This window comes from Mustela erminea, chromosome 10 (genome assembly GCF_009829155.1).
Source record: "Mustela erminea isolate mMusErm1 chromosome 10, mMusErm1.Pri, whole genome shotgun sequence".
NCBI lineage: Eukaryota > Metazoa > Chordata > Mammalia > Carnivora > Mustelidae > Mustela > Mustela erminea.
In genome coordinates, this window is record NC_045623.1 from 107,753,715 (window position 1) to 107,770,950 (window position 17,236).

General features: G+C 59.5%; 3 protein-coding genes across 6 annotated transcripts in view; 1 reads left to right on the forward strand and 2 right to left on the reverse strand.

The window, feature by feature from the left end:
* Positions 1-153, reverse strand: part of TP73 (tumor protein p73) — a 62,742-nt gene extending 62,589 nt beyond the window's left edge. The window contains exon 1 of the mRNA XM_032360972.1: positions 68-153. The gene's annotated coding sequence lies outside the window, so the exon portion shown is untranslated. The remainder of the gene's footprint in view (positions 1-67) is intronic.
* Positions 154-1,089: 936 nt separating this feature from the next.
* Positions 1,090-12,843, forward strand: WRAP73 (WD repeat containing, antisense to TP73). Of its 3 annotated transcripts, XM_032360975.1 has the most exons (13): positions 1,173-1,275; positions 1,552-1,621; positions 4,384-4,536; positions 5,048-5,164; positions 5,763-5,835; positions 6,966-7,069; positions 7,803-7,889; positions 8,178-8,312; positions 8,391-8,468; positions 9,909-10,014; positions 10,988-11,113; positions 11,550-11,741; positions 12,059-12,843. In XM_032360975.1, the coding sequence occupies exons 3-13, from the start codon at positions 4,513-4,515 to the stop codon at positions 12,199-12,201; spliced, it is 1,185 nt and encodes a 394-aa protein (XP_032216866.1). In that variant the 5' UTR covers positions 1,173-1,275; positions 1,552-1,621; positions 4,384-4,512; the 3' UTR covers positions 12,202-12,843. The 3 variants fall into 3 exon arrangements, with proteins under 3 accessions (XP_032216867.1, XP_032216865.1, XP_032216866.1); XM_032360974.1 differs by lacking the exon at positions 1,552-1,621 and having other exon boundaries at positions 1,097-1,275; XM_032360976.1 differs by lacking the exons at positions 1,552-1,621; positions 12,059-12,843 and having other exon boundaries at positions 1,090-1,275; positions 11,518-11,713.
* A 130-nt stretch (positions 12,844-12,973) lies between these two features.
* Positions 12,974-16,676, reverse strand: TPRG1L (tumor protein p63 regulated 1 like). Of its 2 annotated transcripts, XR_004289778.1 has the most exons (6): positions 16,341-16,676; positions 16,145-16,236; positions 15,891-16,067; positions 14,941-15,094; positions 13,832-14,331; positions 12,974-13,759 (listed from the first exon to the last, which is right to left on the reverse strand). XR_004289778.1 is itself a non-coding variant. In XM_032360977.1 (5 exons), the coding sequence occupies exons 1-5, from the start codon at positions 16,566-16,568 to the stop codon at positions 14,137-14,139; spliced, it is 846 nt and encodes a 281-aa protein (XP_032216868.1). In that variant the 5' UTR covers positions 16,569-16,676; the 3' UTR covers positions 12,974-14,136. The 2 variants fall into 2 exon arrangements, 1 of the variants encoding a protein (XP_032216868.1); XM_032360977.1 differs by having other exon boundaries at positions 12,974-14,331.
* Between the last annotated feature and the right edge of the window lie 560 nt (positions 16,677-17,236).

The following is a 17,236-nucleotide window of genomic DNA, read 5'->3' on the forward strand; positions in this document are numbered from 1 at the left end:
TGTGGAACTGCGTCCGAGCCGGGCTGGTGCAGACCGGGTACTCCGGCCGCAAGGGTCCGCCTCTCACCTGGCGCGCCTGGCTCACTTCTGCACACCTTCGCGGCTCACCTCCTGGTTGGAAGGCGCGGGGGTTGGGGACACAAAGAGGAATCACGAGCACGGACTGATTTGGCCCGGGACAGAACAGGCTGGCACCGCCTACCCGGACGCGAACACGCAACCCCTACGGGTTTGTTCCAGGAAGCTGGGGGGCGGCCGCGGGGGGCAGGCGGGGGGACTGTGCGCACCCAGGCGTTGGGGGGAGCCAGGCTGGGTCTGGGTTCCCAGAGGGAGGGTCGAGGCGCGTGTCCGGTTCCGCGCGCCCCGGGAGGATGGGGAGGCGCAGGCAGGGCCTGGGCAGGGCCTGCGGGAAGCCTTCTTCGGGGAAGGAGGACCAGGGGTTCCCGGAGGGCGAGAGGTCAAGGCGCTCGCTGGGGAGCGAGCAAGGTGCGCGACGCTGACGCAGGTGCGCGCGGCCCCGCCTGCCGAGGTTCCCGGCCCGCCTCGGGCCTCCGGCCGGTCCCTCTGCTGTGCGCGGGTCCAAATGCGCGCGTGCGGAGAACCGGAAGGTGTGCACGCCCCGGCCCTGCGGAGCCCGCGTCCGCGAAGTTCTCCCCGGATCCCGGTGCCACCCGAGGCGGGCGAGGGCCTCGCGACAGGCAGGGCGGCCGACGCAGCTTCAGAGAGCAAACGAATGCGGACTTACACCGCACGCGTGGAACAGCACGCGCGTGTGCACACGACTGCGTCTCTTAGGCGAGCGCGTGTCGGTGTGACTGTGCCCGCGTAGTCGCTGTCGGTGCACTTGCCGTCCAACGGGACGTCCCCGAACTTCAGACAGCGGGGACTCTTTTAGTGTCAGTGTGTCCCGTGCGGTTTTGGAGACATTTATCCGCAAACATGATGCGTTGTTTGAAATTCAATTTGAGCGCACGCGCTGCGCCCCGCCCCGCCCACCCCCGCGGGAGGGGACCGCCTGCGCGGGAAGCGGCGCCAGGAGGCGCGGGACTGCGAGAACTACAAGCCCCACAATGCTGCGCGGGCACCCGGGGCCCTGATAGGCTGCGCCGTGCTCTCGTCCTCCGTCACTTCCGGCCGGGAGGTAGCGGTTGAGGCGGCTCTGCAGAGCTGGTCTGCCGTTCCCGGGCCCCGGGGTAGGCGGCCGCCATGAACTTCTCTGAGGTGTTCAAGCTTTCCAGCCTGCTCTGCAAGTTCTCCCCGGACGGCAAATACCTGGTGAGCGATCTCGGGGCCCGGGGGGAGGCAGCTCGGGGGTCCGCGAATACGGGCCTCGCTCCGGGGACCCAGGCGGATGCCTGGAACAGGGGCCCTGGGGCACGGGGCTCAGGCTGGGGTCTGGGCGGGGGACCGGGCAGATACCCCGAGTGGGGGGCAGGTGACCCGGCTGCATAGTTGTGCAGGGGCTCGGGGCAGAGGACTTGGGCAGATGCTCCAAGCAGGAGCCCCGGCTTGGGCAGGTGCCAGCCTCCCTGCCTCGGTTTCGTCCCTCAGGGGCAGGCAACGGCAGTCCTGCTTCACCCATTTGCGGATCCGAGGTATCAGCTCATTGTCCGGCTGACACGTAAGGCAAACTCGGGACTCCGCCGGCTGTGGTCTGGTCTGGTGCAATGGTGGGTGCAGTGGTGCAGCTGCTTGGTCTTTTCCTGCCGCCTTCACCTGTATCTGCCCCGGGCCAGATGAATGATGGGAGGAATAGCAGTCTGTGTCCCGACACACGGCATTGTCTGCACTCCTTTGAGCTTCTAGGACTTATTATTATTATTATTATTGTTCATTATTGGGGTGACAGAATGGTGCTGAACTCACTGAGTGACTCCATCCGGGCAATGTAAGCTTTGAAATAGGCCAGTATCATCAGTGTATACCCTCAGACCCTTGTGTGGGGAGGCAGGAGCGGAAAGATACTGGACATTGGAAATCCAGTAAGAAAAGATCATGCCTTATAAAAGTGCGCTTAGTTGTGTGTTTGAACTGAACCATGCCCCATGGTTCTTTCTCAGATGGAGACTTACTGACATTCCTGGTGTTTGTCTAGGTCTTTGAGAACACAACTCCTTTGTAGAGGTGTTACTCTAAATCACGTAAACCGGCATTCAGCTAACACATACATAAAGTCTTCTGCTTAATTCACCCCAGAAGCCTTGGTATGTTACTCAAAGTGCCCCCCATAAATTAGGTCTTTAAAAATAATTTCTGAAAACCCCAGTAAATTATGGAAAGAAACACTGTATTACTTTGTTTCCTTTTTTTTGTCCTGTGGTTTCTCTGCCTTGGTGAAAATACTGCAGGACACTCCATTATAATGTTACTGGAATTCTGTTCTTTGGAGGTCTATCCTAAATCCTAAAGAAAGTAGGTCTGTGTTGCCATTTTAATATCTTGCAACAGATTTGACAGATAACTTGCAACAGTTTCATAAGTGTCGATACAGATGTTGCATTTCATAAAGGGTTAATTGTAACTGATCAGAAAGCTGCACTGTGACCCCTGTTTCTTCTGATCCACAATTGCCCTCCCGTCTCCTTTTGACAAAGAAAACTCATGAGGCCCCCCTTTTTTTAAAAAAAGATTTTATTTATTTATTTGACAGACAGAGGTCACAAGTAGGCAGAGAGGCAGGCAGAGCGAGAGGGAAGCAGGCTCCCCACTGAGCAGAGAGCCCGATGCAGGGCTTGATCCCAGGACCCTGAGATCATGACCTGAGCTGAAGGCAGAGGCTTAACCCACTGAGCCACTCAGACGTCCCTCATGAGGCCTTTTTAAGATGAAAGTTCATAAAACACAAACCAGTAATCTAGTTTGACATTGATAAGGATAAGACGGAAGCCATTAACATTTAAAAATCAGTTCTTGATTGCTAAGTTGTAATCTAATCTACAGTCAGCACATAAGTAAATTCAAATTATTTGCTTAGATACAGCATTATTAACAACAATGGCCATAAACCGTGTTCGGGAAAACAGCACTGACACTTACACATCTTCCTAGTCAGTATTGGGAATGTAGGAAAAATGGCCCTGCTTTTCCCTCCTGGGCTGGGAAAGCGTAGTTGTGTGTCGTCCCACACATCTCTTTGGAGCCCCCAGGATACCAGTGGGGTGTCCTACATCTCCAGTCAGTTCTGGCACGATCCACCTGGAGACCCACAGGTGGACAGTAGGCACCCCACATCAGAGGCCAGCCACAGTGGCAGGCCTTCAGGTTCCCGACAGACCCTTCAGGTACTCAAAGAACTCAGGGAAACACTGGCTTGTTAAAGCACGCGATAAAGGATACAGGGGACTAGCCAGATGGGTAGGACAAGGTCTGGGAGGGCCTCGCGTGCAGGAGCCTCGGTCCCCATGGGTGGGGGTGGGCTGCGTCATCTTCCCTGTGTGGTGTGTTCGCCAGCCTGGAAGCTCTCTGACCCCCATACCGTTGGCATTTTGCAGCAGCTTCCTCGTGATCAGTTGTTAACTCCATTGCCAGCCCCTCTCCTCTCTCTGGAGGATGGGACGGGGCTGAAAATTCCAAGCTTCTAACCATGGCCAGTATTTCTGGTGACCAGGAAACCCACCTAGAGCTGCTTCATTAGAACAAAAGATGCTCCTGGGGCGCCTGGGGGGCTCAGTGGGTTAAGCCTCTTCCTTCAGCTCAGGTCATGATCTCAGGGTCCTGGAATCGAGCCCCGCATAGGGCTCTCTGCTCAGCGGGGAGCCTGCTTCCTCCCTTTGTCTCTGCCTGCCTCTCTGCCTACTTGTGATCTCTCCCCCTCTGTCAAATAAATAAATAAAGTTTAAAAAAAAATAATGAAAAGATTCTCCCGTCACCCAGGAGGTTTCAAGGGGCTCCCAGGAGTTCTGAGCCAGAGTCCGGGGCAGAGGCCAGTATGTATGCTCTGTTCCCTCGAAGTCAGCGAGCGTTTGCACAGCATCCTTAGTCTCAGTGGGCCTTCTCAGCAAGGACCCGAGACCTGTGTCCTCACTCCCTGTGACTTGTCTGCGGGGCTCGAGCAGCAGCGCCCTTGGTTAGTTCACAGAAGTGCTCATCCCACGCGGACATGAGTAGAAAATAACTCAAGTGGAGAGTTTTAACAGAGTACTTTACCCTGGAACGTCTCAGTTTTCAGACATAGCTTGTATATTTCGACTGTATCGTGGGAGGGCTTCTCTGTTTGGAGCGGGCGATGCAGTCGGGAACAGGAGGCGGTCCCGATGGAAGACCCGTCTGAAGGGAGAGGAGGAAGGGGAGCTCCTGCATGGGGGGGGGGGGGCGGAGCGCAGATGCTCTGAAGGCCCCTGGCTTTACACTGTAGACCACGGAGGCCTCTCTGTTCCCTTGCAGGCTTCCTGTGTGCAGTACCGGTTAGTGGTCCGGGACGTGAACACCCTCCAGGTCCTCCAGCTGTACACGTGCCTGGACCAGATCCAGCACGCCGAGTGGTCGGCGGACTCCCGGTTCATCCTGTGCGCCATGTACAAGCGGGGGCTGGTGCAGGTGCGCTGCCCACAGGGCCCGCAGCCCCGAGGCCTTCCCAGAGCGCGGCCTGGACAGGGCGATCACGCTCTGTTGCCCTCATGGTTTGGGGGTGGGGGAAGGGCAGTGTAGGTCAAAGCTAGTTTTGTCTTAAAATTATTAGTTTTAATGGTTTAAGTACTTTCAAAACAAGAAAACACTTCGATCTTCTTAATTTGTAACCAAATAGACTTCCGTAACAGAAAGCGTTCCGTAACAGAGACACTGAACGTGGACTTCGTGGGTTTTGGGAAGCGCACATGTGGTGTACAGATCCAGCGTCTCCTGAAGGAGCTCGTAGGGCTGGCAAAGGGAATAGCCTGTTTAAAACTCAGCCCAGTGAGGTCACCCAGCGGTGTGGCTTCATGCTGCCGTCAGGCCCCGGCCCCTCAGGAAACACTGGGAAAGTTGCCCTGGGTCTGGAGCTGGGTTCCACGTGGTCCGTGTGCTGATCTGCTGTGGTTCTGCTCACTTGTGTGTGTTGCAAACGCAGGTGTGGTCCTTGGAGCAGCCGGAATGGCACTGCAGAATTGACGAGGGCTCGGCCGGGCTGGTGGCCTCGTGCTGGAGCCCGGACGGCCGCCACATCCTCAACACCACCGAGTTCCATGTGAGTGCGCAGGCGCCTGTCACTGATGGTTGCTGTGAAACCGCGCGGTGGTGAGAAAGCGGGTGCACGTCCGAGAAAGACATGTGGCTTAGGTCATCAGAGTGTTAGAATCACATCAGTGTCGTTATGTAATCTTTTTGCCCCGTTTTAAAGAAAAAGAAAGCAGATTTTTTTAAAAGATTTTTATTTATTCACTTGATAGAGATCACAAGTAGGCAGAGAGGCAGGCAGAGAGAGAGGAGGAAGCAGGTTCCCCGCTGAGCAGAGAGCCCGATGTGGGGCTTGATCCCAGGACCCTGAGATCATGACCTGAGCCGAGGGCAGAGGCTTTAACCCACTGAGCCACTCAGGCACCCCAGAAAGCAGATTTTAAAAAAATTCTTCAGCTACAATTTTAAGGACTCAAGCAGACCCTCTGGCAGTAGGAGGTGCGCTCCGCTGCAGACCAGCTTCCGTTTCCCCTTCAGCTGCCCGACCTGTTTGTAATTCTGCAGCAAACGGCTTACTCGGGCCATGGAGTGGGAGACTGTGGGAGGCTTGAAGCCCGTCTCGGAAACTGCTAAGTCGACACTGTTTTCTTTCCCCTTTTCCTCGACAGCTGCGGATAACTGTCTGGTCCTTGTGCACAAAGTCTGTGTCTTACATCAAGTACCCGAAAGCCTGTCAGCAGGGTGAGTGGCCGGAGTGGCTCTGAAGCCTTTCCGCGTGCGTGGGGTCCGGGGAGCGCGTGTCCTCTTTATCATGGACACTTTGTGGGCAAACGTAGCCTTGGCAGCGTGTCCGTGCGTAGCCAGCCCTCTGCCTCTGCACCCAGACCTGCTAATGCCTCGTCTGTGACGTCCCACGTGTGTCTCAGAGGACGAGGTAGAATCAAAGGACCTCAAAGAAGTAGGGTTTACACGTGGTCCCCTTCCCTGTCGGAGGACTGGGGCCCAGGTGCCTTCAGCTCATGCCCCTCCCAGGAGCACCCCCCCACCCCAGTTCTGAACTTCAAGCCTCTAGGCCTTCTGGCGGCTACCCCTGTGGTCACCATGCCTGGAAGTGCAGCCAGGTGACCTCGGGAAGGTGCTGCACGCCTGTCCCGCTGCTGCCAGGAGCTCGCGGCACCATTTCCTGAACGTGCAGTCTTATGCACGAGCAGAATGAAGCCTTACACGATTTGAATATTGTTCCATTTTTTCTGTTGCCATTAGCAGTTTGGAACTTGAATGAAATGCAACTGCACGTTCGTTTTTATCTGTATAACTTGGATCTCAGTGTCTCTGCGGAAGGCAAATACATTTCCTGAGTGGAAGCAAAGTCTTCTGTGTGTTCTTCTGGCTCACGACGCATGAGATGTGGCCCAGGGCTTTTTGAGCTCATACGGAACTAGAAATTTAACATTTTCAACCAAAGTCTATTTCCAAATTCTTTGCTTAAGTTCACTTCTTCCAAGTAGTTAAATTCAAAGTAAAAATTCAATGTGTAATGACAACCGACTTTAAACCGGTAGAATTCCCTGTGACTTATTTTCTAAAGACGTGACGACCCGTGTCCCGTGAGGTGTGAGGCGCACCTTTTAGTAACGTTCCGCAGTTCCCGGGTTTTCTCGCAGGTCCCGGCCCGGGGTCTGCGGGGTTCTGCAGAACAGCCCAGCGGGCGGTGGAGCCTGGACCACAGTCACTGCGTCGTGACTCTCCTGTGGGCTGCGTGCACCCGTCCCTTCCCGCGGCCGCTACTTCCCTTCCCATGCCCCGTCCCTCCTCGAAGGTGTGGTTCCTCCTGCTCGGCCGCGGACAGCAGGCCCTGTTCCTCTCGGCAGGGATCTCCTTCACCCGGGACGGCCGCTACCTGGCGCTGGCTGAGCGGCGGGACTGCAAGGACCACGTGAGCATCTTCGTCTGCAGCGACTGGCAGCTGCTGCGGGTAGGGCTTGCTCGGTGATCCTGCGGGCACGGGGGTGGCCGAGACGGGGATTCCTGGCAGCTCCGGGGCCCCTTCAGGAGAGTGGGTGACAGTGTGACATCGTCTCTCCGCAGTGCAGAGCATGGGCCCACCTGGTGTGCGGTGGACCTGATGTGCCGTCCTTGGGAGCCATTTCCCGTTTGTTAGTGTAGTGGCATTTGCGTGTGTGTTGCTGTGTGAGGAGGACGAGTGCCTGCTCTGGGCGAGATGCCAGGGTGCCGGGGTGCCGGGCAGCCCAGGGCACAGAGCCCTGCCCTGGCTGGGCTTACATCTGCAGGAGGCCAGGTGCAGAGAAGCTTCTGGAATAGGAATGGCCATTCCATCAGAGCACCAAGGAGTCCTCGCTGACTGGGCGTGGAGGGTCCTGGCCCGATCTTGCCTGAGTCGGCCTTGCAGGAGTGAGGCTGAGCAGGCGGGAAGAGGAGGGGGGGGGAGCGCGGGGAGGGCAGCGGGAGGGGCCGCGCTGGGCCCCGTCCTGCCTAGCGGGCTGTAGCCGCGTGCTGGCCGCCTGGGACCTCCTTGATGCTCCGGCAGGGTTTTAATTATGGAAGGACAGAGCTGTAGATACTCTTGTCCATTTCTATATAAAGAAATTAAATACTAAACATGTAAAATAAAAACCTCAGTTATAAATTGTGCCTTTGTTTAAGGAAACACTTTCAAAAGTAATGTTTCTCCCTCTTGCCTTTGGAAGCACTTTGATACGGAGACCCAGGACCTCGCAGGGATTGAGTGGGCCCCAAACGGCTGTGTGCTGGCGGTGTGGGACACCTGTCTGGAGGTATAGAAGATGACCAGGTAGACCTCTGTGACTTAAGTGCTGTGACCTGTGTTTACCTGAGGTTCCGCGGTGGCCCGGTTAGCCTCCTGGGCTCCGATGTGGAGCCGTAGTCCTTGGACCACAAAGTCCTTACGTTTGTGGCCAAGGACCCCACTGTCACCTCTGGCCGGGGGAGGTCCTGTCTTCTCTCCAACGTCCCACCCGCTGTCCGAGTCCCGCTGGCAGGTGTCTGTGTCCTTCCCGGGCTCAGGTCAGCGCGAGGCTCAGCTGCCGTGGTGTCTCCTTCAGTACAAGGTCCTGCTCTACTCCTTGGACGGCCGGCTCCTGTCTGCCTACTGTGCCTACGAGTGGTCCCTGGGCGTCAAGTCGGTGGCCTGGAGCCCCAGCAGCCAGTTCCTGGCGGTGGGAAGCTACGATGGGAAGGTGAGGACAGAGCAGTGCACGTGGGGACGCCGAGGGCCCAGCGCAGGCGGGGGCCTCACACGCACGTTCTCTCCCCAGGTGCGCATTCTTAATCACGTGACTTGGAAAATGATCACAGAGTTTGGGCATCCAGCAACTGTTACTAATCCCAAAATAGTAAGTCTGGAATGCAGGCCTCCATCAGGGCAGTATGTGGGGAAGGGAGGTAGAAGAATGTGCTTTTCTCTTCACACTGTTCGTTGTGTGATACAGGCACTTACATCACTAGAAACTTCTGTCACTGTTTTTCTTCTCTCTCTTTTTATTTATTTATTTACTTATTTTTAAAGATTTTATTTATTTGACAGACAGAGATCACAAGCAGGCAGAGAGGCAGGCAGAGAGAGGAGGAGGCAGACTCCCCGCTGAGCAGAGAGCCCGATGCGGGGCTCGATCCCAGGACCCTGAGACCATGACCCGAGCCGACGGCAGAGGCTCAGCCCACTGAGCCACCCAGGCGCCCTTCTCTCTTTTTTCAAAAATAAAGATTTTATTTATTTGACAGAGAGACAGCAAGAGAGGGAACACAAGCAGGGGGAGTGGGAGAGGGAGAAGCAGGCTCCCTGCTGAGCAGAGAGCCCCATGTGGGGCTCGATCCCAGGACCCCAGGATCACGTGAGTTGAAGACAGATGCCTAATGGAGGCGCCGCTAGAAACATCTGTCACTGTAACATTTCGCAGGATTAGAAAGAGTGTCCTTGCCCTATCCCTCCCCCTCCCCAGATGTCCCAGAGCTGCCCCTGCTCTCAGCACTGTAACCAGGGTCTCCCACCTGCAGGCACTGAGCATCTAGGGCTGGAGAACCAGACCAGAAAAATAGGGAGTGGATGTCCCTGAGCAGGCAGGGACTGGCAGCGTGCTGAGGGATTACGGCGTCAGATGCCAGGAAGAAGTGATACAGGATCTGAGGAATAAGCGGTTCAGGCAGTGGAAACAGGAAGTGCAAAGGTCCTGAGGCAGGTGCTGGGGGCAGGGGCAGCCCAGCAGGGGGCGGACAGACCCTGACCTTGGGGAACTTGCCCACAGATGAGAAACATGAGTGAAAACAGAAGGAAGAGAGGGGGATACCTGGGGAAGTGAGGCTCAGGCGGGGCCCTGTGGAGGCACTGGGCTAGAGGTGTGGGCAAGGTTGTGAGAGGCCGAGTCTGAGCGGGCCGGCCGTACTGCCCTGGAAGGGTGTGCTGCAGGTCCTTCCAGCCACAGCCCCAGCGCCTTCTAAAGCTGTAGGGCAGGCCGGGGCTCCTCACCTCCTCAAGCACGGGCCTGTCAGGCCTCAGTCCGCAGATGCCCCCTTGTTTCCTGGGCCTTGCCCCCTGGGAAACGCCTGTGCGTGCTGGCCGAGCGGCCGGCCGCGTGATGCAGGTTTGTACGCTGCCAGCACACACGGAAGGCATTAAGAACCCCACGAGGGAGCGGGTGTTGCTGGGCAGGGTCCCTCCTGTCCCCAGGAACGGCACCCCTGCCACGAGGTCAGGCGTCACCATTATCAGGTGCTGTCACCGCCTGTGCTCCTGCCCCTGCCGAGCGGGCAGGCAGCAAGACTGTTGTGTGTTCCAGGTGGTGTATAAGGAAGCCGAGAAGAACCCGCGGCTGGCGCTGGGCCGCCTGGCCTTTCCCCCGCCCAGGGCAGCGGCCGGCACGGCCTCCAGCACGGAGAGCAAATGTGAGCAGCAGAGGGCCGGGGCCATCCATGTTCTTCTTTTCTTTTGTTTTCTAAGATTTTATTTATTTATTTATTTGGCCGAGAGAGAGAGAGAGACTACCAGTAGACAGACAGGCAGGCAGAGAGAGGGTGAAGCAGGCTCCCCGCCGAGCAGACAGCCCGATGCAGGACTTGATCCCAGGACCCTGAGGTCATGACCTGAGCCAAAGGCAGAGGCTTAACCCATTGAGCCCCCCAGGCGCCCCTGGACATTGATTTTTTTTTCTTTAGGTATATTTTCCCTTCCCTGTGACCCTCCCAGCCAGCAGCCCTCACTCAGGGAGCGGTAGAGCGTGGGGAGGTGTTTGCCGACTGCATCTAAGTGCTGGACCCAGGCTGGACAGCTGGGCTCCGAGGGCGAGTTCCCTAATGACTGGGCAGATGTCCCCCGGTCAGCGAGAGAGGAGTGGGAGCAGTCCGTCCGGGGGCCTGCAGCCACGGGGCTGCTTGTGGGTCTCGGCCATGGGGTCCCCGCTTCTGTGCGGCGTCACACAGGCTTTAGGACAAGAGGGGGCCCTGGAGCAGTGGCCAGGCCGGGCTCCGTCAGCACCCCCAGTGGGGCGACCTGGACCCAGCGAGCACACTGCCCGCCCCCGGCCTTCTCTTCCTCTTACAACCTCTCACTGCAGGTCTTACAACGTCGTTTAAGACTTTCCCGTAGAGTAGTTTAAGTGCACAGCAAAGTTGAGGGGAAGGCCCGAGTTCCCACACACCCCTGCCCCGCGTGGCCAGGCTTCTCTGCCCTGCGGACCCCCCTGCAGGTGCATTTGCTGCCTCGACGCGGGGCACAGGTGAGCCCCGATTTCATAGGCGTTTGCCTGACGTGTTCACATGCCGGTGTTGTTCTGCACGAGGGCCGGGGGGGCGGCCAGGGTGGGGTCTCAGATGTGCACGCCACGACTACCCCGCAGCATCCCCTCTTCCAATGTTCTAGACGAGATCGCCTCGGTGCCAGTTTCCTTACAGACTCTGAAGCCCGTTGCTGACCGAGCAAACCCGAAAGTCGGCATAGGAGCGTTGGCCTTTAGTCCGGACAACTACTTCCTGGCGACAAGGAATGGTCAGTGGCCACAGGCCTGCACCAGGCCTCTCCCGGTTTCCTTGGGTGCCCAGGCTTTCAGAGCCGAGGAGAAGAAACCAGGTATCAGGCTTCCCAGAGTACTGCGTCCTCCCTGGTGCTGGGACGGCACGCCCACGGAAGCTTCTGGAGGCGCAGGCCTTGTCTGGCAGAGCAGCAGCCGGTCGACTGCTGGCCCTGTCCTGTTTGGTGAAGAACAGGGTCCAGGCAGCAGGACGGCCGAGGGCCCGTTTTAGACAGGGAGGGTGTTTATGGTTTTTCAGGGCATAGAAACAGTCGTTAGGCCTGGGAGCCTGGAGGGAGGGGCGGGGAGTGTGCGGCCCACGAAGACCCCAGAGCAGCGGCGCCCATGGGTCCCGTGGCCCAGCCTCTGGGGCACGGTGAAGAACCGGGCACCTGCCGCATCTTCCCTCCTCAGACAGCGTCCCGAACGCCGTCTGGATCTGGGACATACAGAAGCTGAAACTCTTCGTGGTGCTTGAGCAGCTGTCCCCGGTGCGCTCCTTCCAGTGGGACCCACAGCAGCCCCGGCTGGCCATCTGCACGGGCGGCAACAAGGTGTACCTGTGGTCGCCAGCGGGCTGTGTGTCGGTGCAGGTGCCCGGGGAAGGTGAGTGCAGCGTTCCTCGGAGTTCCTCCTGGCCAGCCACAGGCGGGACTCCAGCGGACGGGCACAGCCTGGCTCGTCTGCATTACTGCCTTGAGTGTGAAGCGAGGGTCACTGTCCGTGTCTTTGGGTAAACGTCACCACCCGTCCCCAGCGTGCACTCCCTGGCAGTGGCCTGGGGCTCGCAGTGTCTCTAGGTTGTAAGAAGGCCCCCCGAGCTGCTCTGGGGCTGTGGCTGGGTCTCTCTGGGCCTGTCCTCTGCTCATGGAGTGTGGTGTTGCTCTCAGCCTTTAACCCTCGGGCCACCTGTCTTTCTCCAGGTGACTTTCAGGTGCTTTCTCTGTGCTGGCATTTCAGCGGGGACTCACTGGCCCTTCTCAGTAAGGACCACTTCTGTCTGTGCTTCCTGGAGACCGAGGAGAGAGTTGGCACAGCCTTCGGACGGCCGGGTGACCACACCTAGGCCGTGTGCACAGCCGGGTCCTGGTGAGACCGAGGCAGGACGGCTGGCATGTGCCGGCTGCAGAGAAGGGATGGGCTTCCCTGGGTGCTGCTCCAGCCACGGTGGCCCACAGGAAACGATTTGCTGTTATTTTTCTATAGCATTTTTGTAAATATGTATGGTAATAATTTTTATTTAAAGTAAGTATTTCCTAATTCATAAAATGGCTGATGGCTTGCGTCCATGAAAGGTTTGGTTATGGGAAGGACTCCTTGTCTCAGGTTTTGGGGTCACTAACAGGAAGGAACTGACCCCGTTTCTCCCTCAGGTGGACACCTGCTCTGCTCTGGGGCCCCAATTCCCCATCACTGGGTGGTGTTTCTGGGGAACGGGCTTGGGCTTCACATGGGCCGTGTTCTGGAGTGCAGGGAGGGGAGCCCTGAGCACTGGAAGGGCGGTGCCACAGGGGGAGGCAGGGAACGCAGGCCCCAGGGCCTCTGGGTCACGGTCAGGTCTGCAGAGAGTCCCCCCTGGCCTTCTGTCCACAGCAGTTCCCGCCACCTCTCAGTCCAGGTGCGTCTGACGGCGGCCAGGACGGAGAAGCCCCAGTGCAGGAAGCAGGCTTCCAAACCTGGGTTCGTCAGCCCAGCTAAAGGCTCAAGGCTGGTTTGCTCGCCACTCTCTAGGTTTTTCTCTGAGCAAGCTGCACCAGGACAGGAATTCCTTACCCGAATGTGCACAGCCAGTTGGCAGGCTTTCAAAGCGAACAGCTTCAAAGAAGGAAAGACATCTGTTCAATTGTAAATGTCTTTACTACGAGACCAAAAGCGAAGGCTCGAGGCCCAGGTGGCGTGGAGGCAGCCTTTCGATGCGCACAGGCTGCTGCGTTTGGGTCCCAGCCATGCCAACTACAGCCACGCCAGAGCTGTGGATGGGGAGGGAGAAACGGTGAGCCGGCACTTCAGGCCGGGGACACGTGCTCCCAGTCGAGCCAGCAAGCGGAGGGCAGGTGCGAGAGTGGGCGGCGTGCTGCGGTTCCCACCTGGACACGCTCTGCTGGCTGCCGCGGCTCAGGCGTCATCAGGGCCAATGGACGGCCTTGGGTCGGCGTGGGCGTTGTGGTCACCGAGCCGGGGTCAGCAGCGTATGAGAGGAGACTAATACGATCCCTTTTTTCAAAAGGGCATCTTGAAAAGCAAAGGAAGCGACCCCCATTTTAAATACGAAAACGAGAAGACAAACCTAGACTAGGCAGGGTCGTCAAACTGTTTGCAAAGAACTAAGAAGGTGACTCAAATTAATGAACTGTCTCGAAATGACTTCCTGCGGACTTCCGGGCCTGGGAAGGATGCCAGAGGCACTACACAGTACAAGTCTACAAAAGCGTGGCTTTGGGTCAAACACGTATTCACACGAAAGCAGCTATTCACTCGGCAGCGCGAGGCAGACTGTCTCTCGCTTAGTTCAGCAGCCTGGCTTGTTCTGCAATTAGCTTTAAGAAAACGGATGAAATTTCAAAATACAAAACTGGACACCAAATAGAAAGGTATTTGCAACTACGGGCAGTGGGGTCAGGGACCTCCCTGGACGGAGCAGTCCACACAGCATTGGCCTGGGGCTCGCAGCGCCAGCAGGGAGGTCCCGGCAGGACCACGCATTTATTAACACGCCAGCACGCTGGGGTGGGGAGGACCACGAGAAGCCAAATGCAGACACTCCAGGAAAAGCACAGAAACAGGTTCTAGAAGACAAAATACCGGCCAAGACAGGGACAACTAGCTTCCTTTTTGTCCGTAGCTCCTATTGCCAGATGTCCACGACCCAGCTAGGGCATAGAATTCATTTGACTATTCTAATCGCGCTCAGACCCCTAAAGGTTCAGAGCCCCGACCCTGCAGGGGCACCAGAGCCGGCATGTCCAACGCCCCAAGTTCCCATGTCTGCCTGTGGCAGCGTCTAGAAGCCTATTTTGCCTCTGGTCATGGAATAGCCCAATTTAGCTTCATTGTTAATGAAGGACATCAGTCCCACGTAGGTCTCAATGAGGAGGGGACGCTCCAGGACCAGTACACCGTTGGCTTGCCCCGGCAAAGGACTCTCTTTTTGGGCTTTTTTGACAGCTTGGATTAACATAGCTTTGAAGCTTTCCAACTTTAAAGAGAGAGAAAACATGTTGCTGATCAGCGATCTACACCAGGAAAACCCCACCCAGTTCTGCACCAGCCCCCGTCACTGCCCCTGCGTGAGCGGCCTTTCCAGCCACAGCCTCAGTCCCTCAGCACCTTCATGATGTGGCTCTCTGTTTAGTCCCTTGCCATGCGGACACATGACGAGCCGCACAGGGCCTTGCCCTCCGCACGTCACAGCAGATCTGCAGTCGGGACCTACCTAATCCCTCTGCCACCTGCCAGGCCAGGAAGGAGGCCACGGTGCACGGCTGCCGAGCGGCGTCCAACTATGGCCTTACCAGGGCCCCAGGGTGTCCTCTCCTGGTGAACACAGACTGCCTGGAACCCCGCTAGGCCCTCCTCCAAGGCGATGGTGGCCACAAGGGGCCAGGCTGTACAGCCCCACTGACCAGGAGCCACTAGCCACATGGGACTATTTAAACGTAAGCTAACCCTTCTAAAATTTGTAAATCTGTTTCCTCAGTTTACTATGACCGTTCCCATGCTCCACGGCCACATGTGGCCGCCGCGGTGAGCAGGGCAGCGTGAGAACACTGCCATCACAGCTGGGAAGCGGCTCTTATGGTCTTACTTGGCACAGAGAGGCAGTCTTCTCATCCGCACCGGCCATCGGGTGCTCGATGAACGTGGCGTAGGGCACATTGGTGGACCAGGGGTTCCATCTGTTTATGAAGGAAGGGCGGCTCTGCTTGTCCCACTGAATGCGAATCCCAAGACCTTCTCGCCTACGGAGAAGAAACGAAGAACTCACTCCGCCGGCCCCAGCGCTCCCCCGCAGCCCGGTCAGGTATGGGGACGGACACTGGGACGCTGCTCCACGGCCACCGACAAGACCTGCGGCGCTTCCAGCAGAGAACTTCCGGGCTCCGGGAGTGACCGCGGTCGCCAGTCAGCACGCGCCGCGCACTCTGGACGCGAGAGACGGAGAACTGGTGACCCCGATCTTCCCACGATTACCGCAGGTTAAGGGGCCACGGGAAGACTCTGTGGGCGGCTGAGCAGACGGACGACAGGCCGGCAACTTAAGGGCTTTGTCCCCAAGTTCTCGCTGCTGGCACCCTCGACAGGCACAGCTTGCCGTCCCAAACCCAGGCTCTGCAGCGGGCTCGAGGCGGACAGCCCAAGCCTCCCAACCCGACTGCAGTCGAGGCTGCACAAGGGTCACGATCACTCCCTCCTGACACGGGCCACTAACTGCTCTACCTTTAACCTGCAGGGACATGTGTAAATGGACATAACACACGACCCTTTTTCCGTCAGAACTCAGCCAGAGCAGGGCGAGACCTGACCCGGTCCCCCCTTCCTGGCCAGAGGTAAAGTGCTGGGTTTGGCGGGCCCCATCCCAAGAACGCCGGGTCTGGTCTGCTCCGTTTCGCCGCCAGCCTCGCGGCTCTCCTTCCAGCGCTCCCGCAGCCCCCGCGCCCGCAGCCCCCGCGCCGCCCACCGCAGCGGCTCCCGCAGGTGCAGACCCAAGGCCGCCGGGAAGCGGAGGCCCCGGCGCGGCTCCGCTCGCGGACTTACTTGTTGAGCGACTTCGGGGGGAACTGGAACTCCCCGCAGGAGATGGTGTCCACCGCGCTCAAGGCCACGCGCACCACCTGCCGGCACTGAAGGCCGATGAAGTCGTACTTGCAGATGAGCAGCGCCTGGTCCGTGATGAGCACCAGCCGCTCCTTCTCGTTGTTCCAGTGGTCGACCCTGCCCGCACACGGCCCGTCACCGCGCGGCCCCGCGCCCCCGCGCCCCCGCGCCCCGCGCCCCCGCGCCCCGCTCACTCGGTCAGCAGCCACACGCCCTGGATGTCGCCGTCCTCCACCGGCCGCACCACCACGCCGATCTCCTCCACCGCCTGCTCGATGGTGCCGGGCTGCGCGGGCGGCGGCGGTCACGCTGCGTCCGCCGCGGCCCCCGGCCCCTCCTGCGGCCCCCGCCCCGGCCCGGCCCCTCCCCGGGACGCCCGGCCCGCCTCACCCGGAACACGAAGTACTCCTTGACGCGGGCGCGGCGCGTGGGGTCGTGGACGCTGAGCGGCCACAGCGTCTGGCGCAGCGGCGTGCCCGCGCCCGGCCGCCCCCCGACCCCGACCCCGACCCCGCCGCCGCCGCCGCCGCCGCCGCCCGCGCCGACCTCCTCGCCGGCCGCCAGCACCGCCGTGGGGCTCGTGCCCGCCGAGTCCACCGAGTCCCGCAGCTGCAGCATGGCCAGGCCGGCCGCCGCCCCGGACCCCGAACCCGCGCTCCGCACCGCAGACCCCAGACCCGGCCGGAAGAGGCCGCAGTCCGGTCGCCGCCGCTACCGCCCCCGGCCCCGGCCCCGCCCCAGCGCCGGCCCCGCCCCGGCCCTCCCCCTGGTCACCGCGGTTGGCTCGGCCGCGTCGGTCCCGCCTCAGACTCCGCCCTCTTCCGCCCCCTCCTGCCCCGGCAATTGGCTCTTCGCCAGCCGTCTTCCGCGATTGGTCCTTCCCGCCGCCAGTTCCCAATCGCTCCCGCCCCTCTCCGCGCCGGAAGCGCACGCCGCGCGCTCGCCCATTTCCTCTTGACGCGACGGGGAGGGGGGCCCCGCGGCTGGTTGCCAAGGAGACGCGGAGGGTGCGCGCGGCGTCCAGCGCCGGTTACCCGCGAGCGGCCCGCGGGCTCCGCCCCCGCCGTGCGGTCTCCGTGCCCGGACGCGCCCCTCACTCCGCCGTCTCCCTCCGCCCCCTCCGAGGCCCCGCCCCCGCCCCGGGCCCCGCCCCCCGCTCCCCCCTTCGACGCCCCCCTCGCCCGCGGTCCGGCCCCCGACGCGACGCGACCCGACGCCAGGAGGGGCCGAGGGTGCTGGAGGCGCTGCCCACGAGGCCCGCACGGCCGGGCGCCCCGGACGCGGAG

Coding starts and splice junctions, on each gene's coding strand:
- WRAP73 (XM_032360974.1), top strand. CDS start 1,207: ATGAACTTCTCTGAGGTGTTCAAGCTTTCCAGCCTGCTCTGCAAGTTC. Junction 8,313..8,390: donor TGGGAAGCTACGATGGGAAG/GTGAGGACAGAG, acceptor TTCTCTCCCCAG/GTGCGCATTCTTAATCACGT. Junction 11,114..11,549: donor CTTCCTGGCGACAAGGAATG/GTCAGTGGCCAC, acceptor TTCCCTCCTCAG/ACAGCGTCCCGAACGCCGTC.
- TPRG1L (XM_032360977.1), bottom strand. CDS start 16,568: ATGCTGCAGCTGCGGGACTCGGTGGACTCGGCGGGCACGAGCCCCACG. Junction 16,237..16,340: donor AGGAGTACTTCGTGTTCCGG/GTGAGGCGGGCC, acceptor CCGCCCGCGCAG/CCCGGCACCATCGAGCAGGC. Junction 16,068..16,144: donor GGCGTGTGGCTGCTGACCGA/GTGAGCGGGGCG, acceptor GTGTGCGGGCAG/GGTCGACCACTGGAACAACG.